This window comes from Peromyscus leucopus, chromosome 7 (genome assembly GCF_004664715.2).
Source record: "Peromyscus leucopus breed LL Stock chromosome 7, UCI_PerLeu_2.1, whole genome shotgun sequence".
Lineage (NCBI taxonomy): Eukaryota > Metazoa > Chordata > Mammalia > Rodentia > Cricetidae > Peromyscus > Peromyscus leucopus.
The window spans coordinates 117,500,966-117,523,149 of record NC_051069.1 but is presented as its reverse complement, the minus strand read 5'-3'; the positions used below and the strand labels follow the sequence as shown (position 1 = coordinate 117,523,149).

Here is a 22,184-nt window from a genome sequence, read left to right as displayed (position 1 = left end):
ATTTCTCCAACCTCAGTCTATTTTCTTTTTGACATTTTTCTTTTTCCATTTCTCATGTGTATGTGTAGTATTTATGTGTGTATGTATGTTTGCTTATATCTGGGGTTTGTGTATGGGTGAGTGGGTCCATGTGCATGTGTAAGCCCAAGGTTGGCGTTGGGAATCATCAATTGTTCTTCCATCTTCCTGAGTAGAGCAATCTTCAGTCAAACCCAAACTCAACACTATGGCTAGTTTCCTAGCCAGCTTGCTTTAGGGAGTCAGCAGCCTCTGTCTTCCAAGGCTGGGTGTCATGTAACCCAAGCTAGCCACCAACTCACTATGTAATCAAGACTAGCATTTAATTCTTTGTTGTTGTTTTTTTTTTAATTTTAATTATGATTTATTTATTTTTATTTTATGTGTATTTGGTATTTTGCCCATATACATGTCTATGTAAGGGTGTCATATACCCTGGAACTGGAGTTACAGACAGTTGTGAGCTGCCATGTGGGTGCTGGGAATTGAACCTGTGTCCTCTGGACGAGCAGCCAGTGCTCTTAACTGCTGAGCTATCGCTCCAGCTCCAGCATTTAACTCTTTTAAGACATTTTTCTAAAGCATTTATTTATTTAGTGTATCTGTGTGTATGCAAGCAGATATGGGCATCATACATCTATGTGTGGGGTCGGTTATACTTGCACAAGTCAGTTCTTTTAATTCTATCATGTTGGTCCCAAGGATCGGACTCAGGTTATCAAGCTTAGTGGGAAGCGCCATTTTGCTTCTCTGGCCTTCAGCTCTTAATCCTCTTGCTTCCACCGTGTAGGATTGTAGGCATGTTTCATCACACCTAGCCTTAGCACTCTTTATTTTTTATTTTGAACAGATAAAGTCTCAGTTACCAAGCCAACCTTGTACTTTAAATCTTCCTGCCTCTGCCTCCCAAATCATGGGATTACAGGGGTGGACCACCAGGTCTGGCTTGCTTGCCTGCCTGCCTTCCTAATTTCTCTTCTCTTCCCTTCCCTCTCTTCCTCCCTATCTCTCTCTACTTATTCGTTTATTTTGAGGCAGTCAAGGGCTCTCTACTTAGCCCTGGCTGTCCTAGAACTTGCTCTGTATATCAGGCTGACCTCAAAACTCACTCTGTAGACCAGGCTAGCTTGAACTCACAGAGATCTGCCTGCCTCTGCCTCTCAAGTGCACCACCATATCTAACCCTTGTTTTTCCTTCCCAAACATACTAATCATAGTTCCTGTCCAATATTGGAGGACTGTGGAGTCTGTGGGTCTTTGTCTTTTCTGTCCTTCTGGCTTTTGTTTGTTTGCTATATGTCATTTTTCTGAACAATAGGCACTGACTATATATTTTTTTTTTTTTTTGGTTTTTCAAGACAGGGTTTCTCTGCGTAGCTTTGCGCCTTTCCTGGAGCTCACTTGGTAGTCCAGGCTGACCTCGAATTCACAGAGATCCACCTGGCTCTGCCTCCCGAGTGCTGGGATTAAAGGCGTGCGCCACCACCGCCCGGCTCTAGGCACTGACTATATTAACAGAGATTCTTCTTTCAGGAAGGACTCACTCATGAGCAAGCTCAGGGACTGGCTACTTCCACCCTTGCCAGGATGGCCTTGGGTGGGAAAGTGTTGGGGAGCTAGCAAGGAGATGACTTGTCTTTAGCAGGTAGTAACAAGCTACTTCCTCTCCATCAAGGTGTCATTAGGGACAAGTGGAGAACCATGGTTTCCACTCTACCCACTCATTGTCAAGTGCAGTCAGTAGAGGCCAGTGGAGTCAGGACTTACCACCTGCCCAACAGTAACAAGACCAGGTCCTGTGGTGTCAGCAGGAGCTAGGTGGGAAGTGGTGACAAGGGACGTAGGCCCTGGCAGCCAGGGGTCTGCAGAAGTGGAATAGGGGGTGCTTACCTTAGGGAGTCAGCCTGTGCAATGGGGAGGCTGTGGAGTGAGGTGTTTACCTTAGGGAGTCAGCCTGTGCAATGGGGAGCCTGTGGAGTGAGGGTGTTTACCTTAGGGAGTCAGCCTGTGCAATGGGGAGGCTGTGGAGTAGGGGTGTTTACCTTAGGGGGTCAGCCTGTGCAATGGGGAGGCTGTGGAATGAGGGTGCTTACCTTAGGGAGTCAGCCTGTGCCTTCACTTGTTCTAAAAGTTACCCCTTAACTGTAAGGAGTCTTTCTCTGTCCCATCAGCCAGCTCCCAAATCATGACAGAGACTTCTTATTAATTATGAAGGCTTGGCCCATAGCTTAGGCTTGTTGCTAACTAGCTCTTATAATTTAAATTAACCCATTTATATTAATCTATGTTCTATCACTTGGCATTACCTCTCTTCCATCTTGCACCTCCTGTTGTCTCTTCCATGTTTCCTGGCTTCTCTTGTGGGCCTAGATTCCTCCTCCTCCTCCTCCTCCTCCTCCTCCTCGTCCTTTCTCTCCTGGGAAATCCCACCTATACCGCCTGCCTAGCTGTTGGCTCTTCAGCCTTTTATTGCACCAATCACAGAATGCATCTTCACTCGGTGTACAGAAATTCCCACAACACTTCACTTGTGGATGGGACCAAGTAGCAGTGTGGAGAGACACCTATGTCTTGCAGCACCTGGCCACATGGAACCTTGCTGCAGAGTAGGAATAGAGAGCCCAAGGAACTGGCCCTGCGCCTTTGTTCCCTACAGAGGAGCAGCAGGGGGTGGCTTGACTATAGGCCGTGAAACCAGTTCCCAGAGTAGCTCTGGCTGAAAGACGCAAAATCTTCATTGCAGCATCTGTGGAAGTGGTACCCCCACCCCACCCCACCCCGACAGTGTCAGAGGAAGCCAGTAAGGCAGAAAGTAGAATCCCATCCAGATTCTTCTGTCATGTAGCCATGTCTCTAGATTTGATTGAAAAAATCACATGTTAGGGTTGGAGAGATGACTCTGTGGTTAACAGCATTTGCTGTCTTTACAAAGAATGTGAGTTTGGTTCCCATCACCTACATGGTGGCTCACAACCATCTGTAAGTAACTCCAGTTGCAGGGGATTTTCAACACTGTTTCTGACCTCTGTGGGCACCAGGCACACATATGGTGTACATACATATATACAGGCAAAACATTCATACACATAAAATAAATACATTTTTGAAAATTAAAAAGGGCTGGTAGTGGTAGCAGCACAAGCCTTTAATCTCCACACTCAGGAGGCAGAGGCAGGTGAACTCTTGAGTTCAAGGCTAGCTTGGTCTACAGAGCGAGTTCCAGGATTGCCAGGGCTACACAGAGAAACCGTCTTGAAGAACCAAAAAAATAAAAATCAAAAAGGAAGGAAGAAAAATCACTTGTTGTAAAAATAGTCACTTATACCAAGAACCAGGAGAGGTCCCTAGGTAGAGAAAGGCAATGAATGAGCAGATGCCAGTACTGAGAGGTGGATAGTGGGAAAACTGGAGAGGTTTTGTTCTTCCTCTGTTTGGTGATAGCAGTCTTGCTTTGCTGTCCAAGCTAACATTAACCCCTGCCTCAGCCTTCTCAAGTTCAAGTACACAGAGGACTTAGAGCAGCTATCATATGACTGTTTAAACACCCCTTCCAAACTGAACTGGGTGAAAATCTCCTCAGGCACACAAGGACATAGAGTCACACAAGGAGTTAGAGCCAAACAGGACCCTGAGTGGTAAGGTTCAGCAGCTGGAGGGCTAGAGAGATGGCTTAAAGGTTAAGAGCACCGACTGCTCTTCCAGAGGTCCTGAGTTCAATTCCCAGCAACCACATGGTGGCTCACAACCATCTGTAATGAAATCTGGCACCCTCCTCTGTATACATAATAAATAAATAAATCTTTAAAAAAAAAAAAAAAAGGTGCAGCAGCTGGAAAAGAGAGGGTGGGCAGTGTTCACAAGGAGCTGCCTCTGGGGGCAGGCAAAGATGGCGGCAGGTGAACAGCACTGCGGTCTGTCCACAGCACAATATCCAGCCTTTATATTCAGAGGACCCAGAGGGCTGGAGAAACAGGATGGCAAGGACCACAGAACCTTCAAGAGCTAATGACTTTAAGCTCCCCACATTCAGAAGAATACATGCATTTGTGACTTTAAGAGGTGAGGATTAAAGGCATGATGGTGTGGGAGGCAGGTAGATTTCTGAGTTCAAGGCCAGCGTGGTCTACAGAGGAAGTTCCAGAGTTACACAAAGAAACCCTGTCTGGAAAAACAAACAAACAAAAAAAAAGCGGAGTGAACCTCTAATAGGATACATCTGAAGAAATTTATACCATGATGCACCAAGTCAAACTAACAAACACCACAGTGAGGGGGACTGTCTTCCTATAGAAGAAGTGCACAGGACAGTGGTTTCCTCAAGGAGCCTGTGGAAGCTGGATGACTTTGCCCATACTGACTTCTGTCCACAGCCACAATGTCCATAGGAATCAGGAACAATGCTGGGTGGTGGTGGCTCACACCTTCAGTGCCAGCACTTAGGAGGCAGAGGCAGGCAAATCTCTGCATTTGAGGCCACCTTGGTCTACAGAGTGAGTTCCAGGACAGCCAGGACTGCACAGAGAAACCCTGTCTCAAAAAAAAAGGGGTGGGGGGGTGGGGCTGGGGAACAGGCAAGGCATTCTCAGGTGAAAGAATACAAGAAGTGTCACAGATTCCTTAAAGAACGGCCAGAGGGACAAAGGAGGTGGCTTAGTCGGTACAGTGCTTGCCATATAAGCACGAAGACTGCGTTTAGATCCCAGAACTACGCCAGCACTGGTATAGGCAGAGACAAGGGGCTGCCTGAAGCTGATGACCAGGCAGCCTAGCTGAATGATGAGCGTCACCCTCAGTTAGATTCTGTCCCCAAAGAAATAAGGGGAAGTGATCACAGAAAGACACTCCATGTATAATTCTGGCCTCCAAATCCACATGCATACCATATGTACACACATTGGCCAGCACAAACACGACACATACAATACAGTACACACACATGTCAAAGGAAGGTTTCTACCCAACATTGTTATACAGTGCAGGATGAGACTTTGGAGTCTCGGAAGGAGGCAGGCAGAAGTTTAAGTGAGTGTGGCCAGCCTTCACTACTCTTCTAGTGAGCTGGAGGTGCGGCACTTGTGGTTCTCTGAAAGAAGAGAAAACAGCTAGGATGACCAGATGAGGAACGGGCAAGCAAAGGGAGGCGAGCGAGCGTTCTGCCTGTGGTTCCACTCTGTGCTGTGATAACTGTATCAGAGCACTCCATGACAGTGCTGCAGTAGCCAGAGGGAAACAGCAGGGAGACCAACTGAAGATAGTTGTTTTGCATAGTAAAGAAACTGGAAATGGTCCCATCTTCCTGGGGAAACAGGTAAGCAGAATGATCCAGCCAGCCTGTGGGAAGCTGCCCATCAGTCAGGAGTCACCTTAGATGCCCACAGCAGCCAGATGTGTCCTCAGGAACTCCCAAGGTTCCTACCATGGTTTCAGTGTGTTTCTGCATGTTTGTTTGTTTGTTTGTTTGTTTTTTGTTTGTTTGTTTTGTCTTTTGGTTTTTCGAGACATGGTTTCTCTGTGTAGCTTTGTGCCTTTTCCTGGAACTAACTTGGTAGCCCAGGCTGGCCTCGAACTCATAGAGATCCGCCTGCCTCAGCCTCCCGAGTGCTGGGATTAAAGGAACTCACTCTGTGGCCCAGGCTGGCCTCGAACTCACAGAGATCCGCCTGGCTCTGCCTCCCAAGTGCTGGGATTAAAGGCCACCACCGCCTGTGTTTCTGCATGTTTGACATTCTTCAAATAACAAATGACAGCCATGGAAGTCAGGGTATGTACAAAAGGCAGCATGTGCCCGTTCATGGGGGCATGATTCTGTCCTGCCTGGAGTGAAAAGGGTGTGTATGTATCTGTGATTATCTCAAAGAATTTAATTCAAAAAAACTGAACAGTGATGCAATAGGATAGTTGTGCAGTTATAGGCACAGCAAGGGTTCAAGAGTTGCCCAGCACAAAGTGGCACCTCATTGTTTACCTCATTTCTTCTCTCTCTTAACCTGTTGCTTTCTCTGGGTCCCCAGGTCTCCTGTATTCCTTATTGGGGTCACCATAACCTGCATAACTGCAGACTGAGGCAAAAGAAACACCTGGGTATGAGGCCAAGGTATCTTCAGGGTGTTGGGCCTCTCTCCCTCAACACTGGACACTGAGCATTCTGTGGCAGGTGATGAGCCAGCGGGACAGGGCTGGTTCTGCTAACAGGACAATTCTGTCACAGGAAGGAGCAGGCTCCCCCATAGCATCTTCTCTAGAAGGTGCTTACATGGAGGTGGGCTTTCTGACGTCTTGGGGTCAGTTCTGACCATCGTGTGCCTTTTAGGGTCCTGACCTTTTCTGGATGGCTCAAGTTACTTGAGACTCAGAACCTGCTCTTATGGCACTATTTTGTCTTTTCTGTGTCTCAAGGCACTGAGCTATATGTCAGTCTAATACTTTGGCAAAACTTACCAAGAAAATGGCTACTACTACTTCCTCTTCCTTGCTCTCTCTCTCTCTTTTTTTTTTTTTTTTTTTTTGAGACAGGGTTTCTCTGTAACAACCCTGGCTGTCCTAGAACTTGCTTTTTCAACCAGGCTGGCCTCGAATTCAGAGAGATCCACCTGCCTCTGCCTCCCAAGTGCTGGGATTAAAGGCAACGTTTAAAATGGTATGTGTGTGAGTGTTTTGCCTACATGTGCACCACATAAGTGCCTGGTGCCCATGGAGGTCAGAAGAGAGCATCAGATCACCTGGAACTAGAGTAGTTACAGATGGTTGTGAGCCACCATGTGGGTGCTGGGAACCAAATCCAGGTCCTCTGCAAGAGCAACAAGTGCTGTTAACTGATGAGCCATCTCTCTAGCCTCAGGAAAATGGTTTCTAATTCAATACTTTTTCCCGGTTGTATTCACATCAGTGTCTGAGATCTGGAGGATCTTGAGAAGCAGTGATTGGCTTTCTTTTCCAGCTGATTTCTGAGGAAGGAGTGAACAGTCTGAATGTCAAGGAATTGCAGGCAGCATGTCGAGCACGAGGCATGCGAGCACTTGGTGTCACAGAAGACCGTCTGAAGGACCAACTGAATCAGGTATGTGGCCTCAGTGGCTGGTTGGGGCAAGTTTGTAGCTTTCTGCTCTGTTAGGAATTTTATCTGCCTTTGCTCTAGACCAGCACAGGTGTGTGTGTGTGTGTGTGTGTGTGTCTGTGTGTGTGTGTGTCTGTGTGTGTGTGTCTGTGTGTGTGTGTGTCTGTGTGTGTGTGTGTGTGTCTGTGTGTTTTGTCTGTGTGTGTGTGTCTGTGTGTGTGTGTGTGTGTCTGTGTGTCTGTGTGTTTTGTCTGTGTGTGTGTGTGTGTGTGTCTGTGTCTGTGTCTGTGTCTAGTTTATCTACCTTTGCTCCAGACCATCACGGGTAGGTGTGTGTGTGTGTGTGTGTGTGTGTGTGTGTGTGTGTGTGTACACTGAGACAGAAGGATCACTGAGTTTGAGGGCAGCCTGAGCTATAGTGTAAGACCCTGTCTCAGAACAAACAAAACACAGAAAGAAAGAGGTCTAGAGCTAAAGGTCTGTGCAGACTACTGGCCTATCATGCACAGGGCCCTGGGTTGGATCTCTAGTTCCATCTGAACATGGCTGTGCACATCTCTAATCCTGGCACTCAAGATGTAGAAACAGGACAATCAGAAATTTAAGACCATCTTCAGCTAAAAATCAAGCTTCAGGCCACCCTTACAATTGACTAGCATCACATCCACCCTTTCAGCTACCCTGTGCCTGGGCTTCTCCAAGTAGGTGCGTGGTTTGGAGGCACTGCACCTTGCCTCAGCTTGAGGACCCTGATGCAGTAGTCCCTGTGCAGGTCGGTGGCAGTAGGTGACGTTTACAGCCCTTCATCTTTCACATCAGAAGGCTTAATAGACAGGAGATATGAGGCTGGTCTCCCTCCCAACTCCGCTTCACACTGTGGTGCCCTTGGCAGTTTTTCACCTGCCACTTCCCATGTACTCTTCACATGTGGCCAAGGATGAGTGAGCACCCACTTTCCCACTAAACACATTTCTGCAATCCTTTCTTAGCATTTGTCTTCCAAGGGCTTCTTCACCACATCGCTTCCCAGCACAGACCTACACGCTGTGCACATTGGCGAACTTGGGAATCCAAGGTCATGATCGTTTGACCTCTGCCTTCTGCTGCTCAGCCTTTCACACATTCTTAGCATTTCTTCTTCTTCTTCTTTTTTTTTAAGATTTATTTATTTTATTTTATGTGTATGAGTGTTTTTCCTACATGTATGTATATGACCCACATGCATGCTTGATGACCTTTGGGGGTTAAGAGAAGGTGTTGAATCTCCTGGAACTAGTGTTTTTGTAAACATCCATGTAAGTGCTGAGAACTGAACCCAGGTCCTCTATAAGAATAAGTGTTCTTAACAGCTAAGCTGTTTCTCTAGACCCTCGTCCCATCTTTTGCCCTGTGTTTAATGTGTGCACGAAAGATAACAGCTTCTTCTGTCCACTTGAAAGGTTGTCTTGGTGTCACTAAGGTATGCTGATAGGCACAGAGCCCATGGCATGCCTGTATGTGAGTGTGAACTCATTTTATGTTCTTATTGGAGGTCAGAGGACAACTGTCAGGAATCTGTTCTCTCATGTCACTTTGTGGGATCTGGGAACCAAACTCAAGTTGTCAAGTCTATAAACAAATGTCTTAAACCAGGGGTGATGGTGCACACCTTTAATCCCAGCACTTGGGGAGGCAGAGGCAAGTGGATTTCTGAGTTTGAGGCCAGCCTGCTCTACAGAGCGAGTTCCAGGACAGCCATGCTACATGGGGGAACTCTGTCTTGGGGGTGGAAGTCGGGGGATGATGTTTCTACCTGCTAAGCCATCTTGTCAGCCTTCAGTTTGTTTTTAACATACTGTTGGGGGTTCAACTAGAGGCTGCATATATACTAGGCAAACACTTTGCCACTGAACTACAGCCCCTGCCCTCTAAAAAATTTGTTTGTTGTCTTAGACCAAGTCTTACCATATAGCCCTGGCTGTCCTGGAACTTGCTGTGTGGACTAGGCTGGCCTTGAACTCAGAGATCTGCCTGCCTCCTAAGTGATGGGATTAAAGATGTAAGTTACCACATCCAGCCTGCTCTTCAAATTTTAAAAAAGAAAGAAAGAACAATTTTTCTAGACAAGGTCTCCTACTTTATGACCCAATCTGACCTTGAATTTCTAGGTGTCCTTCTGCATCAGCCTTTCAAAAAGAAATTATATCTCAACACATAGGCTAGTAAGGTGGCTCCTGATAAAGGTGCTTGCCTCCAAGTTTGACCGCCTGAGTTTGATTCCCAGAACCCATGTGACAGAAGGAGAGTAATGACTCCCAGAAGTCCTTCTCTGACTCCCTTCATGTGCCTCTGTGGCATGTGCTGCCACCCCTCCCAAATAAACTGGTGTAAAATAAGTGGATAAAACATAAACCTTACGGGTAGTAATGGGTACAAGTAATAGATATCTGTGGCACCATAGGCCTCTTTTCAGTTTTTAAGTGTCAGCTATAATAGCCCAGGCTGTCATGGAACATGTGATCCTTCTGCCTCAGCTAGTGCAGGGATTACAGATATGCACCACCATCCCTGGGCCAGTGTACCAGCCTGGTTTTTCTTGTTGTTTGTTTATTTTTTATTTTATTTTTTTTAATTTTTCGAGACAGGGTTTCTCTGTGTAGCCTTGGCTGTCCTGGAACTCACTCTGTAGACCAGGTTGGCCTTGAATTCAGATCCACCTGCCTCTGCCTCCTGAGTTCTGGGATTAAAGGCATGCACCACCACCACCACCACCACCACCACCACCACCACCACCACCACCCGGCTTACCAGCCTGTTTTTAAGCACATTCTCAAGGTACCTGGAGCTCAGTTGTTCAGTTTACTAAGGTGTATGTGTTTGTGTGTGTGTATGTGTATACTTTATATTATATATAGATTGGATATGTTTTTAATCTTTATGTGTATGGATGTTACATGTATGTTTGTATACCTCGTGCATGCATGTCCCCATGGAGGCCAGAAAAGGGTGTCAGATCTCCCAGAACTGGAGTTACAGACAGTTGTGAGCTGCCATGTGAATGCTAGGAGTATCTAGGCCCTTTGCAGGAGTAACAAGCACTCCTTCCAGCCCCTGAAAGACATTTGGGAAATATCTTTGGGAAATGTATTTTAGTGATTTAATGAACCCAGTTACTCAATCATGTTTGCTGTGGCACCCAGACTCTGTATCCCTCAACTAAGCCAAAGGCACAGAAGGGAACTCTGGGGTGGGCAGTCCAGCACCTAGCAGGACAGGCACTGGGGCTATGGGTCAAGCAAGGACAGCACGGCCAGTGAATGTGCTTTGATTTCAGTGGCTCGACTTGCATCTCCATCACGAGATCCCCACATCATTGCTCATACTGTCCCGGGCCATGTACCTCCCAGACACCCTCTCACCTGCTGACCAGCTCAAGTCCACCTTGCAGACCCTTCCAGAAATCGTGGTATGTATTGTTGGAAGATTCTTTTGCCTTTTTTAAATCTTTGTGGGTTTGGTACCCTCACCTCCACAGCTATGGAAGCCTACACTGTGGTCTTCCTGTCCTCTTCACCAGCCCCCTGGTTCGTCTCCCCGCTTAGCCCCCTATGTGGCGCAGTCTCGGGCACAGCAGTGCTAAGATTGCATCTCTAAATTGATGTATTTGAGTTTTACTGTGAAACTCAAAACAGTCCTCTGAGGGATGGGGAACCTTACTTAGCCTTGGAAGCCTGGAAGCCCCTCTACACACTTCAGAGGAAACATCCCTCCCATTGGTGTATGCTGTTGTTTTGTATGAAGCCCAGGTAGTAACATTGCTCAGAGAGAGGTAAAGGCATTAGGTCTGGCACCTCAGGCTCACTGGCCGTCTGTCTCCTTTCTCTCTCTCTCTCTCTCTCTCTCTCTCTCTCTCTCTCAAGGCAAAGGAGGCGCAGGTGAAAGTGGCAGAGGTGGAGGGCGAACAGGTAGACAACAAGGCGAAGCTGGAGGCCACCCTGCAGGAAGAGGCTGCCATCCAGCAAGAACACCTGGAAGAGCTGCAGAGAGCTGCCACGGCTGTGGTAAGCAGCCGGCAGTGACTGACTGACTCCACAGGACCTGAGGCTGTCCCAGCCAAGTTTCCTAGAGCCTGCCTTATGGCCATGGATGTGGCTCTCAGTCCTATCCTGTCTTTGCCTGCAGGGGTCAGAGTGGTACAAGGACACAGGAGTGCTTGACTGTAGAGCTATAGCTCTCAGGGACAGTGCAATAGAAGACGTGATGTGGCATCTCTCTGCTCACCATTGGCATAGGAGGGGCTGGCTTAGCACCCAAGCAGGAGTTAACAAGGGACCCTCCTTCTCAGGGTTGTTTTCCTAAGAGTTGCTGACCCCTCATAACTGTGTTCACCTCTTGGCCCCATGGTCTCAAAAGCTGCAGGAAGCTGTACTGTGATTGGAGCTTGCATTGCCTAGCTTATTCATGCACATCTCTTCACCCGGACTCAGTCCCAGAGAGGGGCAGCATGCTCTGACTCAGTCTGCTGAGGAGCCTCAGGTGGCCTGCTCATCCTGGGGCAGGGAACTACTGCTGCTGGGTGATCTCTGGGTCTTCTTTATCACTTAGTCGATTATTCCAAGTGTGACCTGTCAGGAGTACATGCGGAGTGTGGAGCCAAAGCCAGATGACCAGGGTGACAGTGTGGTACTGCTTACATTTCAGAAGCACGTCCAGCCAGAAGTAGTGGAAGCCACCGTTCCTGGGAGGCCGGGGGCTGAGCTTCAGCCAGAGGTGCCTGATGTGATCCTGTCCTCAGAGGAACTGAAGGATACGGCACCTGTGCTGGAGGGTTTGAAGGTGAGCTGTGCATAACCAGGGGATGAGTAGGGCTGGGCTGTGGGTTCCTTAGCTCCTAAAGAGGTTTTGCTGGGCAAGGAAGGCATCCTCTTAGCCTCCAACCAGACCACACTCCAGACCCTCCCAGAGATAGATCATGGTGTTATTGTTGGGAAACCCGGTTGACTCATTCATTTTGTGGATGGGGGACTCATCTCCACAATCATGGAGTCCCTCCAGGAACACTTTTTCTCCCTGGTGAGATGAAGTAGTAGCAAGGAGGTAGAGACCCGCTTTAGAGGTATGAGAAACTTAGAGCCTTTGACACGGAGATGAGGCTGCCAGGCTATTCATGCGTTTCTAGTTGGGCAGCGGGAGCGAAAATGAAGGCTGGGCCTTCAGAACAGCCTCCTCTGCAGAGGCCCACCCTGGTGTCATTTGCTGAGTGATTGGGTATGAGGCTCCTTAAAAAATTCCTGTCAATTTGTTGTCAATAAATTGGACAGAACATGAAATATCTTCTGGATCCTTCTGTCCTGAGATGCCCCGGGAATCCCACATGAAGGAGCAGGTGTTCAGATGTGGTAGGCAGATGAAAACTGTAAGTGGATAGAGACAACTTGGTAGCTGAGTGTGGTGGTGGGGGAGAGGGGGAGAGAGAGACTGGCCTAGATGAAAGCTGTGTGTTCAGGAAGGTCTCTGTTGGGGTCCTGTAGGATGGCAAAAGCCGTGGGTGTCTTGAAGGGAATGGATGATCAGGATCACATTCAGGGCTTAGAGAAGGGAGGTAAGACTTGTTCTTGATGAAAGCAGAAAGTGTGGAGGGCTGAGGCCTGGCGGCTGCCTCTAACAAACAATGGCCTTTGCAAGAAGGTATGACAAAGTTTCTGACCCAGGCCTGGCCACTGGAGTTTTGGGGAAAGAGTATGAGTGGGCCCCCCAGAGCCTAATGGGCTCCTTTGAAGACTGGCCTATAGAGAGCAGGCTGCTGCATGGCCCAGGAGACCCCAGAATAGACATGTGGTGTCATCAAGGCAGAAGTCCCCAAAACCTGGACCCGAGGTGGTCCCAGACATTCCTGCAGGAAGCAGGCTGTAGAGGCAGAGACAGGGTGATCCCTGGGGTTTAATGGCCAGCCACTCTAGCTGAATTTGTGACCCCCAAGTTCTAGTAAGAGACTCTCTCAAGAAAGAAGGTGGAGGATGGAGAGAAGGCTCTTGTTCTATTTCTGTTCCCAGCACCCACCTCTGGTGGCTCACAAGCACCTGGAACTCCAGCTGCAAGGGACCTGATAGCTCTGGTCTCCTTGGGTACCTACATTCATGTGCACATTCCCACATACACACATACAATTAAAGTTAGTTTTTTTTTAAAGAACTACCAGATGTAGCATACTAGCTCATGCCTTTAATCCCAGCACTCAGGAGGCAGAGACACACACATAAATAATAAATAAATAGTAAATAAACTACTCCTGGGCATTGCCCCACCGATGGCTGTACACAGACATTGACAGCAGCTGTCATTGTAGTCACTGAAAGCCAGTAGGAAGGAGAAAGATGTGCTATGATGTTGCTGTCCAGATTAGAAATACTTTACCATTGGATGCCAAATGGTGAGTTGGTCAAAAGAGGCAGAGCTAGTAATTCCTCTCCTATAAAGTTCTAGAAAACAAAGGCTGTCCTGTAGAGCAGGAGGCGGGGCAGTCTTGCCTGGAGTGGAATCCTGGGGAATATAAAGGAGCACTTGGGGACAACGAGTGTGCTCACTCTACTGGCTATGGGATGAGTGTGTTGGGGTACAGTGTGCTCACTCTACTGGCTATGGGATGAGTGTGTTGGGGTACAGTGTGATCACTCTACTGGCTATGGGATGAGTGTGTTGGGGTACAGTGTGCTCACTCTACTGGCTATGGGATGAGTGTGTTGGGGTACAGTGTGCTCACTCTACTGGCTATGGGATGAGTGTGTTGGGGTACAGTGTGCTCACTCTACTGGCTATGGGATGAGTGTGTTGGGGTACAGTACACCTAGAAGACGCAAGGAGAGGTGCCATAGCTAACGTAGCCCAGAGCTGATCTCCAGCTCACCTGAGGCTATCCTCAAGTGCTAGCCTGTGTGGTGTGAGCAGAAAGGCTTTCATCATTTAGGGACGGAAGCCATTGTTCCCTTGACTTAGTTTATCTTTCACTCATTTCTTTCCAGGGTGAAGAGATAACCAAGGAGGAAATTGACATCCTCAGTGATGCCTGCTCTAAGCTACAGGAACAGAAGAAGTCCCTGACCAAGGAGAAGGAGGAGCTGGAGCTGCTGAAAGAGGATGTCCAGGACTACAGTGAGGTGGGTAGGCATGCAAGGCAGGGCTATGGACCATTGTAGGTAGCCCTTCATCAGCTGCTCAGGGCCCAGGCTCACACTGCAGAGGGTGGGCAGAATACAGCTTTATCAGACCCCAGAGCATCGAGTAACACTCCTGCCAAGTATATAACAAGGTGGCCAGAGAGAACTTGGAGAGAAGAGTCAAATGGAAAATCAATTTTGACCAGGGATGTGGTTGGACAGGAAGCAGAGCACAAGACCTATAGCATGCACCAGCCCCAGCTTAGAGGCCTAGCACCAAAAAAGAGAATGGACTTAACCCCAAAGCTTTTCCGCAGTGATTCTAACTGGGCCACGTTGTAGGTAAATGACACCCTTGTTGGTGCTAAGTCAATAGTGACAGGTGTCTGAACTCCAGTGTCATGTGAACAGCTTGGTCACTTGGTACATGAAAGGTTACTTTCATTCATGACCCTCCGAGGGACTTCTTTCTTTTCCTATCTCGTGGTTGTCCCTCTCTTCCTCCCTCCCTTTCTTATTTTCTTCCCTCCTTTTCTTTCTTTCGTAGTGCTGGGACTGATCTCAGGGCCTTGTGCATGCTAGACAAGTGTTGTGCCTGCATCCTCAGCCCCAACAGACACCGTTTTCTAATCTCAGGTCGCTGTGCTATTACTCCCACTCTTGTTGAGCAAGGAGTGGTTTGGAGATTGCTAAAAAATCAGTTTGCTATTTCTCTTCTTCCCTGTGGTAGTCCTCTGGCTGTGTGACTTCTCCACGAGAAAGCACATTTTTCACCAGACAGACAAGACGTGCCTCATTCCCCTCTGCTCTTCCCCTTGCTCTTGTCCCTGTCATCTTTGCCCCATGTAAACAAAGAAGGTGCTTAGGATTCCTTGAGCCTTTATGTGTTTATTCTTTAGTAACTACAAAGGAAGGTGATATTCAGAATAGATTTTTTTCCCCTCTAATTAAAAAAAAAATTATTTTGAGCCTACAAAAATAAAGGTGGACATGGTAGGCTGCTAAACCAAAAAAATTAGTAAGAACGAATTTGCATGATCTTCCAGTTTTCTGAGGCTGAATTGAATTCTTTTTTTTTTTTTTTTTTTTTTTTTTTGGTTTTTCGAGACAGGGTTTCTCTGTGTAGCTTTGCGCCTTTCCTGGAACTCACTTGGTAGACCAGGCTGGCCTCGAACTCACAGAGATCCGCCTGGCTCTGCCTCCCGAGTGCTGGGATTAAAGGCGTGCGCCACCACCGCCCGGCGAATTCTTTTGTTTTTGTTTTGCGGCGCTAGGGGTCAAACACAGGATCTTGTGCATAGTAGGAAGCATTGTACTATTGAGCCACATCCCAGCACAAATTAATGGCTTCATTTCTTTTTCAACTCAAATTAATATAGAGCCCTCCCTCTTTTTTTGGTACAAACTTTTTTAAATTAGGACTTACAAGAGATCAAAAAGGAACTTTCAAAGACGGGTGATGAGAAAATCATAGAAGAATCCAAAGCTAGCAAGAGGCTGACAAAGCGAGTCCAGCAGATGATCGGGCAGATCGATGGCCTGATTGCGCAGCTGGAGACCAGTGAACAGAATGGCAAGCTGGGCCCCCAGGAGAGCTCTCCGACAGGGTAAGTGAACCAGGAGCCTATTCTAGCCTACCCTGCAGCTAGCAGGTGCTTTTGCTGGGATGTAATTCCAAAGCATATCCCTTCGGCCTCTGCCTGCCCGCCCCACCTAGTGCTCAGGAGCAGCCAGGACCCCAAGAGGTCTTTGCTCTTGTTTTTCTTTCCTTCACAGCTCAGGGTATATATCCCCGAGCTTGTTTTACCTAGATAGCTCAGATCTGTCTCCTCCCTGCTGTGTCCCCTGACCCATCTTTCCTCCCCTTCCTTGGTGCCATCCCCTTGGGCTTTAGTCTTAACCAGGCTTGGCTCCTGGTTCTTCAAACTGCCAGGCTTTCTCCTGCTTCCTCCCCACTCCAAACCGTGGTATTATGACGCTGTTGTGGGCAGTCTGCCTGCCTGAGCAGCCACCAGGAAACAGTGGCACGCTCCATGCTTTTGTGCCCAGCTGAGTAGGCTTGCCCCAAGTCCTGACCATAGACTCTACAGAGAGGGCAGGTGGCTGCAGCTGGGCTCTGCTTCTGCTCTAGGCCCTGTACCTAGAGACCTTTGTTACCTCCAGATGAGGATGTTTTCTCTCCTGAAGTGTCTGTTGGCTACCTGGCAGGCACAAGCCTAAGAATCTGTGGTGCTCTTCATTGTGGGGATGTGCACATGTGTGGGTGCCATGGAAGCCCAAAGAAGATGTCAGATCCCCTAGAGCTGGAATTAGAGACAACTGTGAGCCATCCATCATGGGTTCTGGGAACTGAACTCAGGTCCTCTGTAAGAGCAGTAAGTGCTCTTAACCACTGAGCCATCTCTCCAGCCTCATTTTTTTTTTTTTTTCAGTTTCATGTGTGTGTATAAATGGTATATGTGAGCATGTGTGTGAGTGTGGTATTTATATATGTGCAAGTGTATGCTTATATGCACATGGAAGCTGTCAGCCTGCAAGCCCACGATCTCTTCCTGCCTCTGCTCCTACCCAACAGAACTAGGGTTATAGACAAATACGTGACTACTCCCAGCTTTTTACATGGGTTCTGAGGATTTGAATTGAGGTCCTCGTGCAGGAAGAACACTGATAGCTGCTAAGCAATCTCCCTAGCATCCAAGAATGTTCTCTATCAGTCTCCATGCCGACATTGCATCCTAAAGGGAAAGAGCCTGAGGATCTCACTGTGGGAGGAGTCATGCTGATATTTCCAGTTCATGCATGGCCCCAGGATCAGAGCCTGTGGGAAGAGCTGTGGGTAAGGCATGAGGCTGAGCACCTGGCCAATATCACATGCACACTGCACTCCCCAGGGAGAGTGTCGTCAGTGTCGGTGAGCTCATCAGCGCCATGAAGCAGATCAAGCACATTCCAGAACACAAGCTGATCAGTTTGGCCTCAGCCCTGGATGAAAACAAGGACGGCAATATCAACATCGATGACCTTGTTAAGGTGGGTCTCAGTGAGGACTGAGCAGACTAGCCTGGCTGCTGCTTTTCTGCTTTAGGGCCCAGGGGTTTGGGGAGGAGCTGCTTATTCAGACAGAGTCTTAAGACTATCAGAAGGGAGCTGGAGAGATGGCTCAGCGGTTACGGGCACTGGCTACTCTTCCAGAGGATCAGGGTTCAATTCCCAGTATCCATATGGCAGCTCACAACTGTGTGTAGCTCTAGCTCCAGGGAATTCGACACCCTCACACAGACATGCATGCAGGCAAAATACCAATGCACATAAAATAAATAATTTTTTTTTTTTTTTTTTTTTAAAAAAAAGACAGTCTCAGAAGGTTAGGTCTGCAGGCCCAAGTGTCTCAGCCCTTTGCTCTCATTTGAAATCACAGTGGAATAAAGAATTTTGAGCCAGGCGGTGGTGGCGCACGCCTTTAATCCCAGCACTTGGGAGGCAGAGGCAGGCGGATCTCTGTGAGTTCGAGGCCAGCCTGGGCTACAAAGTGAGTTCCAGGAAAGGTGCAAAGCTTCACAGAAAAGCAAAAAAACAAAACAAAACAAAACAACAAAAAAAAAAACTGTTATAAAATAAAAGTTACAGACATAATGGGATAACAGAATGAGCCCCTGCCCTGCCACAGGCCCGCTCCAGCACATGTGTCCTTGGACTGTTTCTACATGTCCCACAGGATTTTGTATCCCTATTAGATCTGGGGAAGGGAGTGAACATACCTGCCATGACCCCGTTTGGGGCTGCCTAAGACCTGAGAGACACTGAGTGGAGAGAGCATGTAGGGATAGTGGCTGAGCTTCCAGTGATCAGCCCACAAGACCCGAGTCAGGATCTAGCTTCTAGGGGAGTCGGGAGCCCAGCCTGCAAATTATCATGGATCTGCTTAAACCATAAATCACGTTTTTGAGGGAAAAACCAAAAACAACTGCCCTTGTGGTTTTCAGCACACCTGGCAAGTTTGTGTTTTTTTGTTTTTTGTTTTCTAGATAAAGCTAGAAATACTGGCTAATTTAGTTTCATTTTAAAACAAGGCACTATCAGACATGCATGCTGAGCATTTCCCACACTCTCCCCTCAGTCTTCATGGCAGGAACAGATATGCCCCAATGCCTACCCCTTACTGTACCAGGGAAGCCATGTTCAGGGCAAGTCATAGGCCTCCAGCAGTATGGCAGGGCCATGCTGGCTGGAACAGGGACTTGATGTGAAGTCTGTGGCTTTGGAGGTCTGAGACTTTTGAGTACCAGAGCAGCAGGAAGAACCCAGGCTCCCATAGCATGCAGTGAAACGGCATGTGCTTAGCCAAGAAATGCTGAGAGGAGTCAAGCCCTGCCTCCCCAGGGCTGTCCTCAGGGACAGCAGACGGATGCAGTGATGGAGCACCTCCTAAGTCCTCCTCTCCTGTGTGTAGGTAATCGACTTGGTGGACAAAGAAGATGTTCAGATCTCTACCACCCAAGTAGCCGAAATTGTGGCCACACTGGAGAAGGAGGAAATGGTGGAAGAGAAGGAAAAGGCCAAGGAAAAGGCTGAGAAAGAGGCCGCAGAAGTGAAGAACTAGACCTGCCTGGCTTTGGGATCCACAGGCTCTGCCTTCCTCATGCTACACCAGCCACAGTGGGGATGACACAAGAGTGATTGCTTTGAGGTGATTCTTAGTGGCCAATCTAATATTTTGTCTGGAATAAATCAGAAACTTCCATAATCAAGCAATTTTTAATTTTCATCATTCCATGAAGATTCAGTCAGGCTGGAGCCTTAGAGCCCTCTGGGTGATTGTGTTTGGACTCATGCTATGGTGCGGTACTACATGGCCCTAACCCTTGGGTTAAAGGTACAGCCACCAGTAGGATCATAGCCTCAAACTAACCCTAGCTCCAAAGGTAGCTTGGGTCAGGCTGGGTAGGAAAGCATTTCCCTGTTTATGTCCTTACTTGCTCAGGGTCTGGCCAAGCCTCTGTCCCTTGAGAGGAGCATGAGAACCAAGTGGACTCCCAGCAGCGGTGTGGAGCCAAATGTATGTGCCTGCATTTCCTCAGAGGCCTTGGGATAGGAGTTAGGCAGACACGGATGCAGGCTCTGCGATGAAGACCCTGGAGTCAGTCTGCGGACCTGGGATGCCTAAATGCCAGTGTACATAGATCTGTATGCTCACACCTCCACAGCTGTGTCTTAACCACTGGTCCCTAACAGCAGTGTCTGCTTTGTATGGATTCTGAAGCCTGTTGACTGGAGCCTTCTCAGTTTACCATTGGTCTCCACCTAATTCTTTAACTGACTAGTAAATTTTCACACATGACCATCTGCCTATTTCATGAGTAATCCCTTAATTAGTGGGTAACAGAAGCCTTTGAAAATGAAATCTTTTCTGTTGCGCAGTCCAAATGGCTGAGTAGACCTGGGAGATAGAGCTGACACCTGCAACCTGAATATACCCGAGGCTTTGTGTGACTTTTAACATAAAATTTAAGTCCTATCACAGGACAGTGGCCAAGACGGGGCTTCACAAGGGAGTCTCATCGTGTTGCAGACTCAAGCTTTTTTAGCACAAATGCTCATGACTGTGTTCCTGCCACCAAGCAGGGAGGAAATAGTCTGGTGCCATAGAGCTTTCAGCATGGTGTTCCCTGCCTGCCAACTGCTCACTGGCACCCCTCTGAGTGGAGCCTGCACTAGCTCAGAGTCCGGAGCTCTGCTGAGTAGCCAGTAACCTATGCTACTTGGAGATGGCTCCTTGAGCAGGCCAGGGCTGGGTACCCTGTTGCCTCACCACCACACTCCCACTATAACCCCATCCTAGGAGCACAGAGAAAGCAAGATCTTGAGTTCAGCTTGGGCCATTATGTCCAGGGAAAAGAAAATCCTTCTGGGCAATTCTGGACAGGATTTGCAAGATGGACCGAGAAGCAGAAACCTCAATGGAACTTTCTCAGCTTCTTGAAACGTTTTTTCTTAAACATGATGCTAAGCAGGAGTAAGAATTCTCACATGTAAATCTGTGTAAAGTACCAGTGGAAGGAGCCTAGTGAACGTATGGTCACATCTGTGCATCCTGGTGAACACTAGCAGCCTCGTTTCAACTGTCAGTGCATACTTGTGAGGACAAGATTGTGGTTGCCAAGTGTCCCCACAGTGGAGGTTCCGCCTGTGAGCAGCATTATGGAGCCTGTCCTGTGTCTGCCTATTGTCCTCATCCTTTATTGTGTCCCTGGGCCCTGTCAGTGACCCCGTGTTGGCTGTCGCTGACTCAGGAGTTTCCCTGCTGTCCTTCTCTGGACTCTGCCCTCACAGGTCACACCATCAACTCAGAAAGTGGGTTCATCCTGTGATGCCGCAGGGCCTTAGCACACACGTGTGCTGGAGGGTCTAGCACTGGGTGCTTGACCTTAGTACAGCTGGGTCAGGTTTAGAAATGGCAGGCCCACTGGGAAGTAGTGGTGGCACACACCTTTAATCCCAGCACTCCGGAGAAAGAGGCAGGTGGACCTCTGAGTTCGAGGCCAGCCTGGTCTACAAAGCAAATTCCAGGACAGCCAGGGCTGTCACAGAAACCCTGTCTTGAACCACACCACTCCCCCCCCCCCAAAAAAAAAGAACTAGGAGATCCATGACTGAGAACTGTGCATGAGCTGAGCATTTGAAAGCTGCTGTGTTTCAACTGTCGTACCTGCTCTGTACCTCAGCGCTTGCCCAGGGGCTGGATACCCACACCTGTTAAGCGAAGCTAGGGTCTCTGACACAGAAATCTGGCCTGCCCTCTCTCCACTCCGAACCGCCTTCCCACACAGGATTTGGGAAGTTGGCATCTGAAGTTCAGGCTCCTTTTGAACTATCAACATCCTCGTGGTCTTGGGCTGTGCCTCTTGGGACCATGGTAGGGGAACAAGTTCTATGCCCTCTTCTAACTTCCAGGGATCCCAGATCCTCCAGCTGGGTCACATGTAAACATCTTCCATGTCCATGTATCAGCCCAAAGGGATACTTCTAAGGCCTGACAATCTGACTAGCAAAGAAATCGAAGAGAAACGGAGACCACCCTAAGTTAATGATTGTGCTGTGTGCTCAGATCTTAGAGGGGCTTCACCCTCCCCACAGCCCCTTAGTGCCAGCTCACTTTCGGGAGCCCAAGCCTAGGTTCCAGGCTTGTGCCTTGTGGGGCCTGAGGAGACCTGTATCCCCACAATCTATGGTACAGACCCCCTGCAATGTGGAGTCAAACAAGACTCAAGGCTGCCCCGGGGCCCCGGGAGACTGGCAGGCTGCACGGGGTGGTGTTGGCTCAACCACTTGCTGTAAGGAGTTGACTAATAAAGTGCCACTGCTGACTGTCTGCTCTGTGCTGGTTTGTTCAGCGTAGGAGTCCTGACACCTAACCAGGCTCTCCAGCCTGCACGCCCCCTCAACGGCCTCCGACTTGTCACCTCACAGCCCCACACTAAGTGTACTACTTCAGGCTCATAGACAGAATCCAGCCACGGCGACACGTGGAAGGCAGTGGGCCTGGGGGAGGCAGCTTCCCAAGCCCCACCTGGGTGCTCACACTGGGGTGGCTCAGCTGGGAGGAGGGGCTGGGCAGTAGGGTAAAGGTAGAATATCCATCTCCTGGTCTTTCCAGGACACCAGCATGCCTTGGGTGGCCTCCTGCAGCCATTCTTGGGGTCCTCTAGAATGTTTGACTGAGATTACATTGGTCCCCGGGATGGAGAGGAAGTTGCGGGGCAAGGGTAGGAACTGCTGGCTGGTGGGGACAGCCGTTAAAAGGGGACAGCATGCCCACTGGCTATAGTGAGGACAGCAAACGTTCAGATGAGATGGATTTAGACAGTAAACGGAAGTGACCCGAGGAAAGAGCCTCCCGTGCCAGGGAGTGGAGGTGACTGTGCCCGAGTCTCTCACGGAGAAAACAGGACATCTGATACACACAGCTTCCTTCCTGCCTT

The 22,184-nt window shown here is 48.6% G+C and overlaps 1 protein-coding gene across 1 annotated transcript in view; it reads left to right on the top strand.

Moving 5' to 3' along the window:
* Letm1 (leucine zipper and EF-hand containing transmembrane protein 1) overlaps window positions 1-19,543 on the top strand; it is a 38,471-nt gene extending 18,928 nt beyond the window's left edge. Inside the window, exons 7-14 of the mRNA XM_028870767.2 lie at window positions 6,956-7,075; window positions 10,386-10,517; window positions 10,972-11,112; window positions 11,753-11,887; window positions 14,071-14,205; window positions 15,625-15,812; window positions 17,097-17,235; window positions 18,656-19,543. Coding sequence (XP_028726600.1) covers window positions 6,956-7,075; window positions 10,386-10,517; window positions 10,972-11,112; window positions 11,753-11,887; window positions 14,071-14,205; window positions 15,625-15,812; window positions 17,097-17,235; window positions 18,656-18,805 — 1,140 coding nt within the window. The 3' untranslated portion in view covers window positions 18,806-19,543. The remainder of the gene's footprint in view (window positions 1-6,955; window positions 7,076-10,385; window positions 10,518-10,971; window positions 11,113-11,752; window positions 11,888-14,070; window positions 14,206-15,624; window positions 15,813-17,096; window positions 17,236-18,655) is intronic.
* The last annotated feature ends 2,641 nt before the right edge of the window (window positions 19,544-22,184 follow it).